This window comes from Dermacentor albipictus, chromosome 1, assembly GCF_038994185.2.
Source record: "Dermacentor albipictus isolate Rhodes 1998 colony chromosome 1, USDA_Dalb.pri_finalv2, whole genome shotgun sequence".
Taxonomy (NCBI): Eukaryota; Metazoa; Arthropoda; class Arachnida; order Ixodida; family Ixodidae; genus Dermacentor; species Dermacentor albipictus.
Window position 1 is genome coordinate 101435766 of NC_091821.1, and position 17462 is coordinate 101453227.

General features: G+C 41.2%; 1 protein-coding gene across 5 annotated transcripts in view; it reads left to right on the top strand.

Annotated features, from left to right (window-relative positions):
• The first annotated feature begins 1037 nt into the window (after positions 1–1037).
• The window catches only part of LOC135906161 (protein SCAI), a 97406-nt gene continuing 80981 nt past the window's right edge, over positions 1038–17462 (top strand). For all 5 annotated transcript variants that reach the window (XM_065437399.2, XM_065437401.2, XM_065437400.2 and 2 more), the window contains exons 1-6: positions 1038–1478; positions 1803–1898; positions 1980–2066; positions 2214–2427; positions 3696–3794; positions 13501–13653. In XM_065437399.2, coding sequence (XP_065293471.1) covers positions 1282–1478; positions 1803–1898; positions 1980–2066; positions 2214–2427; positions 3696–3794; positions 13501–13653 — 846 coding nt within the window. In that variant the 5' untranslated portion in view covers positions 1038–1281. The remainder of the gene's footprint in view (positions 1479–1802; positions 1899–1979; positions 2067–2213; positions 2428–3695; positions 3795–13500; positions 13654–17462) is intronic.

The window sequence follows — 17462 nt, forward strand, 5'->3', positions numbered from 1 at the left end:
AGATCTAAGCTACAAAACGTACGGTCGGCTGCTAAGTATAATAATTTCCCTGTCACCGCGTGTCACTTTTATACAGCATCTTTACAGCACTACCAGGTCGGTTAGTTTGGCCGAAAGAACGCAACAGCTTACGGCCGTCAGCTGCCTCTTCCTTACGGGTGTCATAATTATCCTAATGTCCGCATCAACGTCGTGCAAGTCCGTATACAGGTATCCGTATCTGAACCATATGTGCCAGCTTATACACGTGTAGTGAAATTATGATAACCACTGCGTCTTATCAAACGTATTGGTTTTGCGAATGCGCGTTACAGCTGACGGAACGACATACTGTAACTGAAGCACAAGAGAACAAGGACAAAAGGAGGATACAACACTTGAAGATATGAAGAATTAGTAGGCGTACAGCAAACAAGCGATGACGGAGAACACACAATGATGCATCGGGTGTTCTGTGACATCGGTTTGCGTACTTACGGTGTTATGGAGATCAACGGCATAAAAACGTACCTTCAAGCGTACTCCCTCAACCTCCGCCGCATTCATTACGATAATCAACGCCTAAACAAAATGAGGCACTATTTTTTGCCAAGAGTAGACCTCTTTACAGCAAGTCTATGTAATGACTCGCAGACGAAACCAGCATGCTCTCGAAAATGTTTTACCGGTTTTACCGCCGCAGTATTCGAACGCCAACGGCCAGGAAACACATCGATACCAATAGGCTGTCGGTGGTTAATCAAGTACAAAAACCTTGACGCTATGACTAAACAGCAGCTTCAACAATCAAATTTTAAAAAATCAACTGCCTACTTGCCTGAGGTAACAAAACGTCCTTAGACGCCTCGATTGTTTATGTCAATGGTTTGTGTAAAGTAAAAAATTCAGCATGTTCAGCGCCCCTAGCAGAGAAAGCACAAATTAAAGTATTCGACCAAATTACAGTAGCTCCACTTGCGCGCTTACGCTGAAACGCGCCTCGATTGATTTTTCGCCCTCTGTGGCCATTTGTTGAACTTGAGAGTGTACGGGGCCTGGTTAGGCCTACTAGCTGTGGGGTTTGTTTTTTGGTTGGTTGTCATGTGTAGTCGGTGTAGACAGTGGTGGTGATTAACTCGTGCGCTAGTCATTAGCGTAGAGTTTCATATAGTAGCAGAAGGAAATTGTATGGTTGCTGCCTCATGCAGCGAGCCTTCGTAAAGATCTCTGGTGTTTTGTTGCGGCAGCGAAAGCGACGGGTGAGCAAGGCAACGGCGAGAGAACCGTAGGTGGGCGCTTTTGATGCAGAAGGGAAGCGCCTCTTACTACGACCGCTTGGACCCCGTGAAACGCCCTGCTTCTGGTGGTCCAGAGGATCTGGGACAGCATGCGCCTCGAAGAATGGCCATTATGAGTGAAATTGAGGAACAGGAGCGGAAAATAGTGAATGAATTCTGTCATTTGCTGGAAAAGTCCAAACAACTCTTCAACGGTCTGAGGTACGCACCATATATCCGAAGTCGACGCGGATCGCTGCTGTGTGTGCCTTTATACTTACTGCGGATTGTCTGATCGAAGCCGTTCCGTATGTTGTACACTAGTGTAAGCGGCTCTTGTGATTTAGCGCTTGCTTCTCTGCCTCTTTTGGCGTCCTGAAAGTTCGCATATTGCTTAAGTTCGTGCGAAGTTATTCCCTCATATAGGGTCTTGTTCAGCGTTTCGCTTGATGTGTATGCTCCAATGCCGTCTTCGTACGAAAGCACTCTGTCGCAGACGATGCAGAATTATGACTTTTATTGATATCTAGTTCTTCTTTCGTGCAGGGACCTTCCGCAATATGGGCACAAGCAATGGCAAGCTTACTTCGGAAGGACATTTGACGTATATACGAAATTATGGAAATTTCAGCAACAACATAGGTACGCCTGGTATCATTTGCTTGATATTGTGAACGTTCCGTGTTAACGGGCATTAAATCGATGGGTAATTCTTCGCTGCAGGCAAATTTTGGACATTAAGTATGGTTTGAAAAGATGGCAAATAGGAGAAATTGCCTCGAAGATTGGACAGTTGTATTACCATTATTAGTGAGTACCCTTAATTTTCATAAAGTGACTAAGTTGCGATATTGTCTTGAAGAGCTGCTTTTAAACGTATAAACTTCCTTCCCATTTCTACAGATGAAGCTTGCCACTAGTGCGATTTTCTTACTTGCAATTGCCATTTACTTGCAGCCTGAGAACAAGTGAAACCAACTACCTGAATGAAGCATTCTCATTTTATGCGGCCATCCGTGCCCGAGGATATTACTCTAAGGCGAGCAAAGAAGAGAGCTTGCCCTACTCCCACCGCTCAGATTTGATGGTGAAAAAATTGCGTTATTATGCTCGTTTTATTGTCGTCTGTCTCCTGCTCAAGAAGATGAAGCTTGTGCGTGACCTAGTGCGGGTGAGCTTTGGTGTAGCACCTCCAATTTATGCAACCTTTTTATTGATATGACACTTTCTACCTACCATGCATATTGCTTAAATTTTGCACCATCAAAGATATTTAGCATGTTGCACAAAACACAATGACTTCTCTGTGTCTGTAAGTGCTTCCAGGTGACGGGAAAACTGTCTTATTTTGCAAATGGTTTTTGTCTTATACAAGCGCTGACATTGTAACTCAAGCGCATGAAGGCAAAATGTAAGCCCTGAGAAGAGAAAATAGCTGGTGTATGCCTTTTGTAGGCATCTGTACTTCCTGCCTTTATGTTGGCATTTCCCTACCAGCAAAATGGTTTTTATTTAGTGTGTGTGTGTGTGTGTGTGTGTGTGTGTGTGTGTGTGTGTGTGTGTGTGTGTGTGTGTGTAGCCTTTTCTGCAATGCTTTCGAGCTGTGCAGAGAAAGTTATACTCAGTGAAAGTTATTTATTTGACATTGGTGTAGCTATAAGTTGTGTTGCTCACATTGCTGAAAGATAAGTGCCACCAAACACATGCTACTTAATTTTTGCATTCAGTTAAGCTGCCTAAACCTGAAAAAAAAAAAGGCTATATCATGTTTATTTTTTGTTATTGTTGCTCAGCAGAGAGAGATGTTCAACAGCCACAGTACAGCTTTGTTACTATGGCAGTTAGTAATCCACTTTGGTGAATCCAGTGCTCCCTTTTCTTTGGAGTACTTTGGAGTACCCTCAGACTGCGGTAGTGAGTGCTTATATCACAACTTTAATTGATACAAAAATTTTATTTTCTAGGACACATTTTTCGCAAGACAGGGGTACACAGAATTGCAACACACTTAAATTCACATTTGTTAAAACAGTGCTGAAGACAGTGTTAAAACATGCAAATACCTTTTCAGGAAACAAAAAAGCAGCTTAAAGATCGGACACGAAGTGCAAAAACCAGATAATGAAGCTGCTGTCTGGTTCGTGCCCTCTGTGTCCTGCCTTCACCCTCTGTTTCTCTTAAGCCATGTACCAACCAGTTCAGTTGAACACAATCATGCAAACACCATACTTGACAGAATCAGTACTCTGAGTGAACTAATAGCTTTCTTTAGATTAAAGCTGCCCATTTTTATATCTGCATGTTAACTGATGTGTTCAGAGGCACTGTATTGAATTAATAATCATGGTTGTTTTTTAGGTGTTTGTTCTCTTCTGTTATAGTGAAGAAATATGTTTGTAGCTTTTCTGGCTTGCTTTATTAATTTATTTTTGTTCACAGGAACTTGCCAAGCAGATTGACGACTACACTGCCACATACGAGCCAGAGGACCAGCTGGAATGGTCTCTTGTGTTGGGCGAGATAAAGTCTTTTATTGATGTATGCACCTTACTGCAGAACTTTGTTGTTACTCTCATTATTTCATTTTGCACTTGCTGCTGCAAAGTTGATGCTCTCTTTGGCAAATAGAGCATCAATATTTAGGCAGTGTTTATAGTAATCTGAAGAGAAGCTTGTAAATTAGCTGCAAGCTGTGCTTAAAAAATAATGTTTAAGGGGACTTACTATTTCAAGATTCTTAGCTGTAAAATATTGCCAGAATATTTGCACTTTTTTTTTTGCACTGCAGTGTTATTGTTGGGGTAATAATTATGACGGAATCTGTTTTGATGTGAGCATGTTTTTATATGCATGGTTCATTTCTGGTGGTTGAACACTCTTATTGTTTTGTTTTAGTAATTGAAGGTGAAAAAGGCCACATTAGGATAAATTTTTTAGACATAAAGAACAGTATCATTCTGCACCCCTCCATTTGAAAAGGAAGCATGAGGTGTTTTAGGACATGGCTTCAAATAGCTATAAACATTAACATCTTCATTCTACCAGCCTAGGCACTTAACTTCATCTTCACCAGCTCCTGCCTAGCACATTTATTTCAGGGTAGCAGCTTCCATTCTGAGCCAGGATATGAAGCTGCCTGTGGTCCTAGCGGCCTCACACGCCAGCCACATTGACTTGAAATCGCCACCTTGTATGTGGCAAAATCCTTTATTTTTGGCGGAGGCAAGAGGTTAAATGTCCAATCGTCATCTGTGGCAAAGAGAAACAAGCACTGCCATTCGTTGAATGACGTTCAGGCGGTTGAGTTTCTCCAGCTGGTGGAAGCCATCATTAGTGACAGTCATGAAAAGCCAATGATGGCCATAGCGGAGCAGCTTTAGGTGGCAGAGTCAACAATCTTGGTTTGTTTGAATGATGTCGTGAGGCGTCAAATCTTGAAGGGACATTCGAGAGAAAAATGATTTGCCACTCTTACGAAATGCCACTCTTACCATGAGGAAACGCTTCGTAAGCCTGAGAAGGCACAAAAACAAAAGAGAGTGGCAACGCCACTTTAAAATTCACGCACCAGCTCACCGTGACATCATGGAATTTGACACTGTCTTCTCAAGCCCAGTTAAGTTTCTATCAGTAAAAAATTGACTATATTGTTTTCTAAAAGTGCCAAAGACTATACTTGGGAAGTTTCAAGAACTTATATTGAACCACGACAGATGAAATTCAAAATAATGCTGTGCAATCCATGGCATCACTCACGTACCGGCCCTGGAGTTTTGGCGTGAAACAAAAATGAAACATTGACCGTCGTTTTCTCTTATATCATCCTATCACAGTAAAATCAACGATAGTAAAGTTCCTCAAGAATACTTTATCAATCTAAACTGCTTTAGTGTTTTTCTTTAGTGCCCCTTTAAGTAGTGGATTTGCTTCCTCCCACAAGTTATGCACGACCTGGGTGGTATTAGACTGTGAACTTTATCGGCCACGTCACTCTCAATGTGGTATTCTAGTTCAGAATATTTAAACCTGTTACACTGTTATGCATGAGGGGCGTCACTGAAAGGGAGACTAACAAATGCTACTAAAAACTCTATCGTGGAAGCACACACCATCTGCTTTGAGCATACAGCTGTTGTGGAAGCCTAACTCTCTTGGTTATTGTGGGGGAAGATGGTTTTATTGATCAGTCTTGGAGAAACAACGCTAAAAGAAACAATCTTTAATATTTGGAACAAGAAATCTTGTCTGAAATATTGTCACTATTCATGAAGACACACACTCTCAAATACCTTTGTGTGTGTGTGTGTCACTGAGGCACCGCACCATTTACCACCACGTTTGTCACTTTGTTTACTTTATTCATTGGTGCATTAATTGTTGCACACTGGAGCAAATTCCTTGTTTTGGCCATTTTCTTTAGCATGCATCATATTATCAGCCACTATGAAGTAATCTACTAAAGCATATTGTTAGTCAACATATATCTATACATGGTGACCCAGCTATCTTCAGTCAAAATTTAAATATTTGTCAGTCAATATAGGAGGACATGACTCTAAGCAGATTGTTTGCCACTTAATGGAGCAAGTTGCACATTTTTGATATTTTGTCTAATTCCATAATTAACTGACATAAATTAGTTAACATTGCAATTTATAAATTTAAGAGAAAACTTCCTTTGGGAAAGTTATAGAGCAATATAGAAATGACTGGTTCAGCAGTGTTTGATTTCCTGCCTATTTTTGCAATAATTTGTGTGTCTGTCGTAAAGAAAGTCAGCAAAATATAAAAATAGACAGTACGGCTACTTTTTGCATGCCACTATCAGTGTTCTCAAGCTTGCTGTGCATGAACGAACAGTGCGCTGCTGGTGAGAAAGTTATGGGGCAGTAAAATTCACACCAGCGATTGTCCATAACTACCCTGCAAAACGATCAGTTGTGGCAGTTCGTGATAACAATAAGCAGATTGAGGAGTCCACATTGTTGCTGCCCTGTAACTTTCTCAGTAGTAACGCACTGTGTTAAATGTGCTATTCATTCATAGACAGCGGATTTGGAAGCTGTGTGATTGTGGCGTGTAAGCAGATAGTCACACAGGGTTCTTTTCATTTTCACTGGCTTTCCTTATCAAAAAACAGATATTGGTGGATTGCGCATTTAAAAGAATGTGTTTAACTTAGTCATTGGAAGTTTTTTTTTTTGCTAAGTTTAGTATTTAAAAACACCCGCTGTGCTGGATTAGTGGCTATGGCATTGCGCTGCTAAGCACGAGATCTCGTGATTGAATCCTGGCGGCTGTATTTCGACGGGGGCAAAATAAAAAAAAAAGGGGGGGGGCGTGTACTGTGCATTGGGTGCACATTAAAGAAACCCAGGTGGTCAAAATTAACCCAGAGTCACCCATTATGGCATGCCTCATTACCAGGTCGTGGTTTTGGCATGTAAAACCCCAGAATTCAATTAATTAATTTAGCATTTCCAAACCAAAAATAACATGCAATTATAGAAAAAATACAAAAGGTAGTGCAACTTACTCCATACAGTGGCCAATAACGAGCGGTTTGTCATGTGTTTCTGTAGTGCAGCAGCAGATTATTAAACTATTGTTCAAGCTAGCTAGGACCTCTGCATAGTGAGCGTGCAGCACCTAAGTGGGTGTGGTGCTACTTGTAGTGTACTGCGTTCATTTCCGTCTGCTTGCCCGTGTGGGCCCACATTCAGTGTTGTCAACAGTCTTAAGAAAAGCCAGATTTCGGCATGTGTGCAGCAAAGGGTTCTTCAAGGGGTAAAGGGGTAATGACAAAGGGGTAAAACTGGTGAATCAGTCGGATTTTTGATGTGCAAAAGGAATGCAAAAGCCATCAGCTGAGCTTTCTGAAGGGAACATGTCTGCAACATACAAATGTCAACATGGAAGTATACGCTTTCACAATACCAGTTTCTAAGTGCCCTTTTCCATCTACTTGAGTGAAGGTGAACTCAGAAAAGTGTTGGGTTTTCGGGGCTGTTTGAATTCACAATCCCATCAGCTAAACCAATTTTGATCTGCACATGTGCGATTGAACTGGCGAACAGCCGTTGTGCCTTAGATTTAGCTCTGCCGATCTTATGAATATTTATGCTACACTAATGAACTAGTGAGTGTGCATCAGAAATGCCATTTGACGTCAAAGTATCAATTGCATCGGGTGGTTACATAGGGAATCTTAAGAGCGTGCAAAAAATGTGTGCTAGTTCACTGAATTGTTTGGGTTTCATTTTGTCTCAACATTAACTCTTTCAGGGTCATTTTCTTTTGTTCTTGCATCAGGTAATCGCCTCATGTGATAAATTAAGTAAGTATAGCAAGCACCGTGAAACACCATGCGCAGAGATCATGGATGCAATGGTCAAGAGAAGAATTGGTTATTGTGAGAGGCAGGAGGTGGAAGCAGAGTTAAAAAGAAATGAACAAGTAGGACACAAATTGAATTAAATGCAACAAGACAAGCAGTGATCACATTTGAAGTGCACATATTCAAGTGCAGGTGCTACAATGTGAACAAGCGTACATCTTGTGATATACACTACGTATCTGTCACTAGCTCGTCACAAAGGCAGGTTATATTGAGAAGCAAAAAAGATTTGTTCAATTGTACATTTAAAGTAATTATTGTGAAGACCAACAAATCAACAGCTTGTGGGTGACATTGCAAAGCTATAACATAAACTGGCACAGTGTTTCACTATACATGTCGGCTGCAACCACATGCATGACATATGCATTCATTTCACCCTGTGGCTATGGCTATGGCTATGGCTAACACTGCTATGGTTTATCTGGGGACTTTGTAGCTGTACTGCATTCAGTAATAAGTATTTCGTTTGTTAAACCTAAAGTAGATATAGGTGGTCGGCATAAAAATAGCACCACATGTCCAAAGCATGGTCATTCACTTTTTAAGAACAATGTCAAGATGCATAATGTATAGTGTGCTTTGTTCTTAGACTATAGAGAATTTTTAAAAATATGTTGACTGGGGTAGGTATTGCAATTAGACCTTCATAAAGAAGTTGTAGGTGTACGTAATCTGTGAAGAATTGTAATACTCAGTCTGCGAAATATCAGAGCAAAGAAGATTGAGTGCCTGTTGCAGCACACATATGCTGCACACACCTAGTTGATGGGTTAGTTTTATAGTATGCCAATAGTGATTTTTCAGACCGAATCAAATATAAATCAAATATTGCCAGAAGCGAGTAGAATATTGAATACTTTTTGAATAGTTCATGAATCATGAATAGCCGTTGTCACAATTAAGATAAGACTATGTTCAGATCTCGGTATTCTTAAAATTAGCAAGTTGCTGTCATTACATAGTGCACTATGAAACGTTGTTTATGAAAACACAGGGAGCGTTAAAAGCAAACGAGTTTCTTTGCATGCACAGGGCTCTTCAGAGAGAGCGAATGATCGCTGTACAGAGACCCGCCATAGTTGCTTAGTGGCTTTGGCATTGCGCTGCTAAGTACGAGGTCACGGGATCAAATCCCAGCTGTGGCGGCCGTATTTCGATGGCGGCGAAATGCAAAAACATCCATGCATTAGGTGCATGTTAAAGAACCCTAGGTAGCCAAAATTGATAGTCTCCCAATATGGCGTAGCCCATAATCATACCTTGGTTTTGGCACGTAAAATCCGACAATTTGATTTTTTTTTTTTTGTATAGCATGGCTACCTAAGTGACATAGCCTGACTCCACTGTGCAAGTTTTTGTTTTATGCCTATGCTATGCTTGCGGGGGTAAAACTGTACTATACCTTTGCTCAAATTTTCTGTTTATTTGGGCAGAATTCATGTTTTGAAGTGTTTGAAAAGTATTAGAAAAATAGTCACATTTACGAATAATGGCTATCCATTCCCTAGTTAGTTCATCGTAATTTCATTCAGCTGAGCAGAATAGACATATGCTGTAATGATAGTAATGCAACCTCATACAGTAGAACTCTGTTATGTTTCTTAAGGGACCAAGAAGAAGAATGCATCGCCAAGGAAAACTTAACATTTTATAATACTTGCATCAGCACTACAGATTAACAGAAAGGTTACTCTCACAGAAAACCTAATTTGTAGTTCAGTATAAAGCCAACAAAAATAGAAAGCCAACAAATTATTCTGAATCTGCTAAATAAAGCTTGTTATTACTGCTTGGTGGTTACATTGATCGATATGCGCACTCCTGGAGTGGTTGTAGCCCTGAATTATGTTAAATAAAGCTTGCAATATTCACCCAATAAATGGGGTCAAATTCTGGATAATAACAGCCCTCATTTTATGCATTGCAGCACTTTTTCAATTTCTGTGCATCTGTGTATGTTAAAGTAATCGTGCAAAGTGTATTGAAGGCCGCAACAGTGCCTGTGAACATGGGTGCGGGGCGACCACTTGTGCCTTCATCCACCTTGTCGTCACTTTAAATGTGCACCATGTTGAGAATAGTGACTGGCGACAATCTCAACAAGGTGACAGCAATACTGCCGTGCCTCACAGCAGGTGCAGCGAAATCACTGTTTTTGGCAAGATGTGGTGGTCAGCGTAGGCATTGCTGATGGACGATGCTGCATTGTAGTTTCTGGGCAAAATAACTGGGTTGGAAATGATGTGCCACCCCCTGGCTACGCCACTGAGCTGCACCACTGCATAGATGGAACCTGTATATTAACAATACATTCCTTTAAAGACAAATTCACTTTGATTGTCATAATGCAGTGGGTGCACTCAACACATTACAAGGGCACATGTAGTAGAAATTTGCCATTCAGCCCATTGGCTGTTGACTTTAAGGAGTTATTTAACTGCTTGCGTGCCATGGTTGATTGGGGTTCATCCACGTATTTGTTGTATGGCTAAGGTCAAGCCCGGCTTGTCATCCATTTTCTTACAGTTAAAGAGGCCCTGAACGCCTTTTTATCAAAATGCATATGAAGTGAAAATGAGCTATTTCAGAATTAGTTTGTTGCAAAAAATACTTCAAGCGTTCAGCAGAAGCGAAGTTATTGGCAATCAAACACATCCTCCACTGTGCTCCCATTCCTTCTTCAATGCCTTGCACTGCAAAGGCTATGGCGCTGTGGGACATGCCCACAACGCTCTGCCTTCTAGATGTCACCATAGCGCAGTTCAAATTTCATTTTGAATATTAACGTAGATGCCACCACTTCTGCCTTTGGTGCCTATGACACACTAAACATAAGCCAAATGCGGTTGTCCTCAGTGAGCCGCAGTGCGCTTAGCCAGTGGACTGGTGACGGCACATCGCAGCGGCCGTGGTATCTATGCCCCGTAGCTGGCCGCAGCTTGATGTCAGCTATCCGCCAATAGCAGCTGTCTATGGGAATGACAAAATATTGCATCCGATTTCAGAATAGTGCATCTAGAAGAGAGCGTCTATTGAAAAGGGCCTTCCGTTGAAAAGAGAGCGTCTGAGAGAAAGGTGACTTCGCAATCTGCTTGAGAGCTCCACGCACCGCGTTCGACAGCAAAACTTGGCTGAGATGTTCACGGCAGCATATGCTACCCGCGGTCTATGTTATTTCATCAAGCCCAAAAGGTGGTTCAGGGTCCCTTTAAATTATTTTTTGTAAAGAATACTTACCAGTTTCTTCAATTTTTTTGTGTAGTATCCTTAAGCTTCATTTTGCAGTAAGTTGTATGGATTTTGTGTGAGTAAAGGCTTAAACCTTTTGCTACCAAGCACACTCTGCAAAAACACAATTGCAAAACAAAAATGTATGCACAAAGGAAGAGGTGTACGGTAGCGCGATTAAAAGACGGGACAAAAGAAGACACACAGGGACAAACACAGCGCTAACAGCACAAGTTAGCGCTGTGTGTGTCCCTGTGTGTCTTCTTTTGCCCCGTCTTTTAATCGTGCTGCCGTACACCCCTTCAAGATGCATTACCAACAAGCCCACATTGCAACCCTCGTGAACAAAGGAAGAGCCAGAAATGTACAATGCTCTGAAAAAAAAAAAAGATTGAAATAAAAGAATTTTTGTAAGTTTGCTTAACCACAGTACTAATAAAACACTGTAGAGCTTCAAAAATCTAAGGCCTGATGAAAAGGTGTGTTCTTTGCATTAAAATAGAGCGATACTTCAACTTTGATGAATGCCTTATAGTATAACTTGGCTTCGACTGCTTAAAAAGTTGGCCTCCGAGCGGTCCACTTCAGGGCAAGGAATAGTCCACAGCACCGTGTCGCTGTGTTTGCACCAGGTCCTTGTTTCCTTTTGAGTGCTTGTTTTCCCATCAGCTGAAGATTGTTTTAAGCACATGAAGCATCTCCTTGTTGGCTTTTTGCATTTAGCATTGGCAGAATGTATTTGGGGAAATGGCAGGTGACAAGCCGTGTCATTTGAGTAGCTGAGGATTTGTATCCTTTGTTGTGAGGTTGAGGTTGAGAGTTTTCATCAATCGGAGCCTCTTAAGATTATGGTGGGACTGTAAATGGGTCTTGTTCTTACCTGTCACTTTCTTGTAGGCAACAAAGGCATCAAAACAGCCATGTCTCAGATGTGCCGGGAAATTTTTTTCTAAAAAAGCTTTGTGCCATGCAGATAGGGTAGTAAGTGAGGTTATAATTGATATTGTTGACACCACTCATAGTATTGTAATCCATTGCCACCTCAAGCTCCTGCACAGTAGTCTGGCACCTGTTTCCTTGTTGCCGCAAAAACTGTGCTAAGAAGGCATGTTCATCTTTTATTGTGCCATTGAAGTGCCAGACACTTCCTACATTGACATGCAGTGAACTCAAGAAATGAGAGTTCCCTCTCCTTTCTTGAGTTCGAGGGACTTTGGAAACGGCATTCCTTATCTTGTTGTACAAACTGCACCATAAGCATCAGTTTTTCTATTTACCAAAGCGCCCACAACTTATGGAAAGCAATGGAAATTGTCCACTGTCTGGCAGTAGCCACGATCCAGGTGTTTGCTCATGATTGCTAGCACTACATTGGTACCCTTGAATATAGGTTCATTGGTGTCCAGTACAAAAACTTGCTGCTCTCAAGTTTCGGTGCATTCGTCGATATATTAACTTTTTGGGGCATCACATGTCGTGCAACATAAAAGAAATGCATGCAGTGAAGCCGAACTTGTTTATGCAAGTTTCAGTGAAGACGAGCCCCGCTCGACCTCGGTAGGGGCGGTACTAATTTCAATTACTAGTCTGGCTCATCCTCTTATGGGAAGGGTTAAGATATTGCCTGCATTGTTTTTCGTAAGCAATGCTACAGTAAAAAATATAGCCCATTTTTGGTCAGAATTCAGGATAATGGCATTACATGGAAGAGGTTAAGGCAAAACCAGTTTTTAAAACTCTTCAAACCACTCAAAGCTTGTAAATATCGGGTGTTTAAATTTGGGAATGATTAGGTTTTTTTGGCCGGTGGGCAGAAGCTGATGCCATATTGTAGTAAACTGAAGCCATGCTAAAGATAAGGATGGCTTTATGGTGCACTTCTCAGCTTTACTGTACTTCATTAATGAAACAAACTGCAGGCCACCTTTGACCACAAATTTCTAGAAGCACACATTCTATAAAACGATTGTGCAAAATTAATTTGGCGCAGTAATGATTGCATTCAACTATGCAACCTAAACAGTTAAAGCATGCATTTAAAAAGTTGCTGAGGCACATTATTAATTCAGTGTACCCTTTTTAGCATCTGCAAGTTGTGCAGATGTTAAGAACACTGAATGCTGTAGCCATACACAGCTGTGCTACAAAATGTGTAGACACGTGCGATGCTCTAGTTTTGTATTGCTTCAAAGAAAAGCAAAATATTGCCAACGCGCTTTAAAAGCTCACAAGAGCTAGTGCCATGAAAGCAGAACTTTAAATTTTATCACCGTCTGAGGATTTGTTGACCAAGACATCTTGAGTGACCCTTCCACAATGAGCAAGACTCTTGGCTGCATCTCTGAAATGTTTGTGTTTATAGGACCTGCTTGTGAGCACTGTCAGTTTAAAGAATTTCATGATTATAAGGCTGATAACTTTAACTAGCCAGAATCTGTTGGAACTGTAGGTGTAACATTGTACATCTACTTTAGACATGCATTGAGACTGTTTTGCATTGTCGAGTTAAAGCAGTGTGTGTGGTGTTAGCGAGGTGCGCCTTATGAACCTTTTCTATTGGCTTTTTATTTTGCTAGGTGCCTTGTCCTTATTTTGTTTTTGCTGTGTCCATATTAGGCTGATAACCTGGTGAATGTGGTGGACCTGGACTCATCCTCTATAGTGCTTTCCCATCGACTGAGCCCCTTAAACACCCCACCCATGGAGAAAGTTCCCTCCAGTCATCTCAGCTTGCAGGAAATTCTTATCATTGGCAACTGCTGTGACCAAGTAAGTGACCACACAGCATGCTGTGCCTGCCTTTGCCTGTGACATGTGTCTGTGGGTGTCTCTTGCCTGTTGATGTCTTTTAGTTATGCTCAGCACCTGAGTGATAAGCTTCTAGCAGCTGAAGTCTACATGTTATGTTTCATTCTTGTGAGATATAATGGTAGATAGAATGACTCAAAAGGCATGAATGCCATGGTGCCTGTTAGGAAAGCTGTTTTTGCATGGATATGGTATGTTACTTATAACGTAGCTTTTGCCAGAACACATGGCGCATTTCTGGACTGTTGCACAAGATAAGAAAGCTAAGTATTTTATGACTGTGCTTGTATTTAATAATTGGAGTTGCAGGTGTTCTGTATATATCCTGCAGGAACCCTATTTTGTTTTTGTGGAGAGTGTATCTATGTAGTAGATGGTAAAATTAATATTTCCTTGATATTGAATTTACTGTCTGACGTTTTGGTAGTAAAACCAGTGCCTAAGGCTGTGTGGTTGTGACAGCATTATCTTTTTTGACCCAGCTCTATGCACCCACAAAAAAAAAGTTTATTATTTATCTATGTGTAGCAGTTCTCCAGGTTGTTCCCAATTGTACCTGAAGCAATTGCTGTTTTATGTGACACATTTTACATTCGGCTAGTCAGAATTTGTAGTCCTAATATTAAAAATTTTAATTTATTGTCAATTATGTACTCATTTATATGTTCTTCCAAGAACGCTTAGGAGTTGAGAAGCCCACATAACTAGCTGCAGTGTGATTTGGACATTCAGCTAGGAATCATGGATAAAAATAATTATTTCTATCCTTCTTATGCACTCTTTATCTTCTTACTTTACAGTATTTGTGGTGAAATCAAATTTTTGGTACCTAAATGTGAAAATAATATTTGTATTGTTTTTGAGGTGCTGTTGCATTTCTTTTTTTGTCTGAACTGTGTTGCTATAATCGAATTTTGTGGCATTCCTAGAGTGCGTGTTTATGTATTGGTTAGTTCCACAGGTTGTAAATGGCCATGACCTTTTCAGTTTGCTGTTTTGCAGATATGGCATGTTTTAAGTATAAATTGTCAGTGACACTGAAAATTCCCCTATGTTTTCTTAAAGTAACATGGGTGTCCTTAGTTGCACATTTGCATGAAGTGTCCTTGATAGGCCCTTAGCTGCAAGGAGTTGGGGCCTTGTGTAAGTCAGATGCCTTACATCCTATTTCTTCCTAGAGGCAACGCATGTGCTGGCTGCAAGGGCTGCGCCTTAGGCGGCTGCTGTTTGCGCTTGCCAGTGTGTTCTGTTGGGTCTGTATGTTACCCTTTTGCGTAGTACTTGTCTATGGTGCTTGCCTTAGCCCTCTCCTTGGAGGCATTTCAGTGGTCTGGCCCCTATGTGGTCTTGTCCTCTGCTCTCTCTCTCAATCACTTTCTCTCTTTCTCCATCTCTTTCAATTTATCATTATTGTGCAGTACCACTTACCTCTGCAGTCTGTTCCTTCTTGTGGTTCTGAACACTGTGACATTTCATGTTCATCACTTGCACAGAAGGGAAGATGCAACTTTATCAACAGCTGCCTCTGCTTTGAATTGATGCTGTCTTAGGATATGACTGCAGCATGTGGTGTGCCCATATATACATATGTAAATGTGTTGAAATGTTGAGCGAGCAGCTAGAACAATCATGCAAGCTGTGTGCACTCAAGATTGTTTTGATAAAAATACAAAGTTTCAGAATATTTTCACTTGGAAAAGCGTTCAGCCAGTATTGTTATTGATTTTTAAAAATGTTTTGCATAATGTTTCAATGTCGGAATATATTTAGTTAATATTGTGCAAGTAGTGGGGTTCAGTGTGATTGTTTGACATCAATCATTGTTAAACTTAGCTGTGAGTTGTCATGCAACATATTGCATGAGCATACTATGGCTACTGGTAAGTGACTTGCTAATATCGACTAGTGTTTTTTTATTAAGTTACATGCTGTTTTTGTGCTGCTAGGTAGCAGATTTAGTGAATGTAAAATAACAAGGATGCTGTCTTAATAGGACTCTAAAAACATTATCATACTACTTTCTTTAATTTCTTTGCGAAATTAAGATCTGGAACAAGACTGCCGTTGTGGTAGCTCAATTGCTAAAACATTTCATGCGTTATGCGGAAAGTTGGGGCTCGGCTTTCACAAGTGGCAGATTGTGTTTTCATCCACTTTCATTTCACTTTTCCTTATTATTTATAGATTTAAATTAAAAGAACAGTCAATTTCTCCCATGCTTTCCTTGGCATCATATTTTGTTAGTTTCATGTGGGTCAAATAGCAAAAAATGAAGCCCCTCGATTTCTCCTATTCTCCTAGCTCATTGCATAGCAATGCCCTTGACTTTGCCAGCTGTAATGCCATGACAGAGAATACGAAAGTTGATTGGCCAGTTGCCTGCTCTTTAGTTCATGTATTGCAGGATGCTTGTGGTTGCAAGGGCCTTTCACTTCTGCCACCATGGCTGTGTGCGTGCGGTGCTGGCTAACACTTCTAGGGCTAATTTTGTACATACACACAGATGCCCAAGACCTGCCACGGTGGCTTAGCAGCTGTGGTTTTGTGCATGAGCCCTATAACGTAAAACTATTCCAATATGTTTTTGTTCCAATCTCCTGACATCAAATTTGCATGACTGCTGACGCAAGCATCGGGCAATGACCCACAGTGTTGTCTGAACAGCCCAATCAAACACTCTCCTAGTTTATAGGAGATCAGTTATGTTTGCTTTCGAAATGAATAACATTGCCTACATTGAGCAGTACTGACAAGAGGCAACGAGCACGCTCAAGTGGAGAGGGTTTCGATGGGGCCGAGCCAGTGCAGTGAAAATTGATAAACGGATGTCTGCGATTGGTCCGCTTCCCCTTACTTGCTTGCGGTAGCTGGTTGAAAATCGCAGTGACATGCAATGGAATGTTAAGAATGCCGCTAAAATGAATTCTCGGCACTGAAGAGTTGGCTGAGTGGTGTCGAATGCATGCCGAAAGGGCTCGATAACATTATACTGCCATGCAAAAAGCTTTATTATACGTAAATAAATCCATGCTCTTTGGCAGGTGTGAGTAGCCAGTGCTTGAATGAGCAGCGGGCAGCCAGCAGTCTCCAACTATATTCAGAAAAATATTCAGTTTTGTTTGGCATATTAATGCATCTTCATCACGAACACGTCTCTTTGACGCGGTGAGTTTTCGCAATTTTGTGACATCTCGTTACAGACAGAAGTGGGCGCAGCCAAGAAAATTTGACCAATAGTAGAGGGCTAATGGCAAAAAGGTTTCGAATCAGAAATGATTATTTTTCTTTGGTTCGGTTTATTCATGCATAATCACGGTGTACATGCCATATCAAATGGGGAGCTATTGCAGTTTTTGTGATGTTGCGTGACAGGCAGGTGTAGTTTGGATGGCCCGAAATGTTTCTGACCAATTGTGGAAGGCTGATTGCAGAATTGGACTAGAAAAGTTTGGAATAGCGTTACGTTATAATGCCCCTGCTGAGCATGATGTCGCGGGACCAAATCTCGGCCGCGGCGGCCACGTCTCGGTAGGGGCTAAATGCAGAGACACCCATGTCCCGTGCATTGGGGGCGCGTTAAAGATCTCCTGGTAGTAAAAACTAATCTGGAAGCCCCCACTACAACCAGCCTCATAATCAACTTGTTTTTTTTGGCACGCAACACCCCAGAATTAAATTCAACAGATACCCCCAAAAAATTAACAAAAGGACACCCATCGTGGTTGTTTAATTGTAAATGCTGTGCACATTATGCTGAAGGTGTGGGGTCT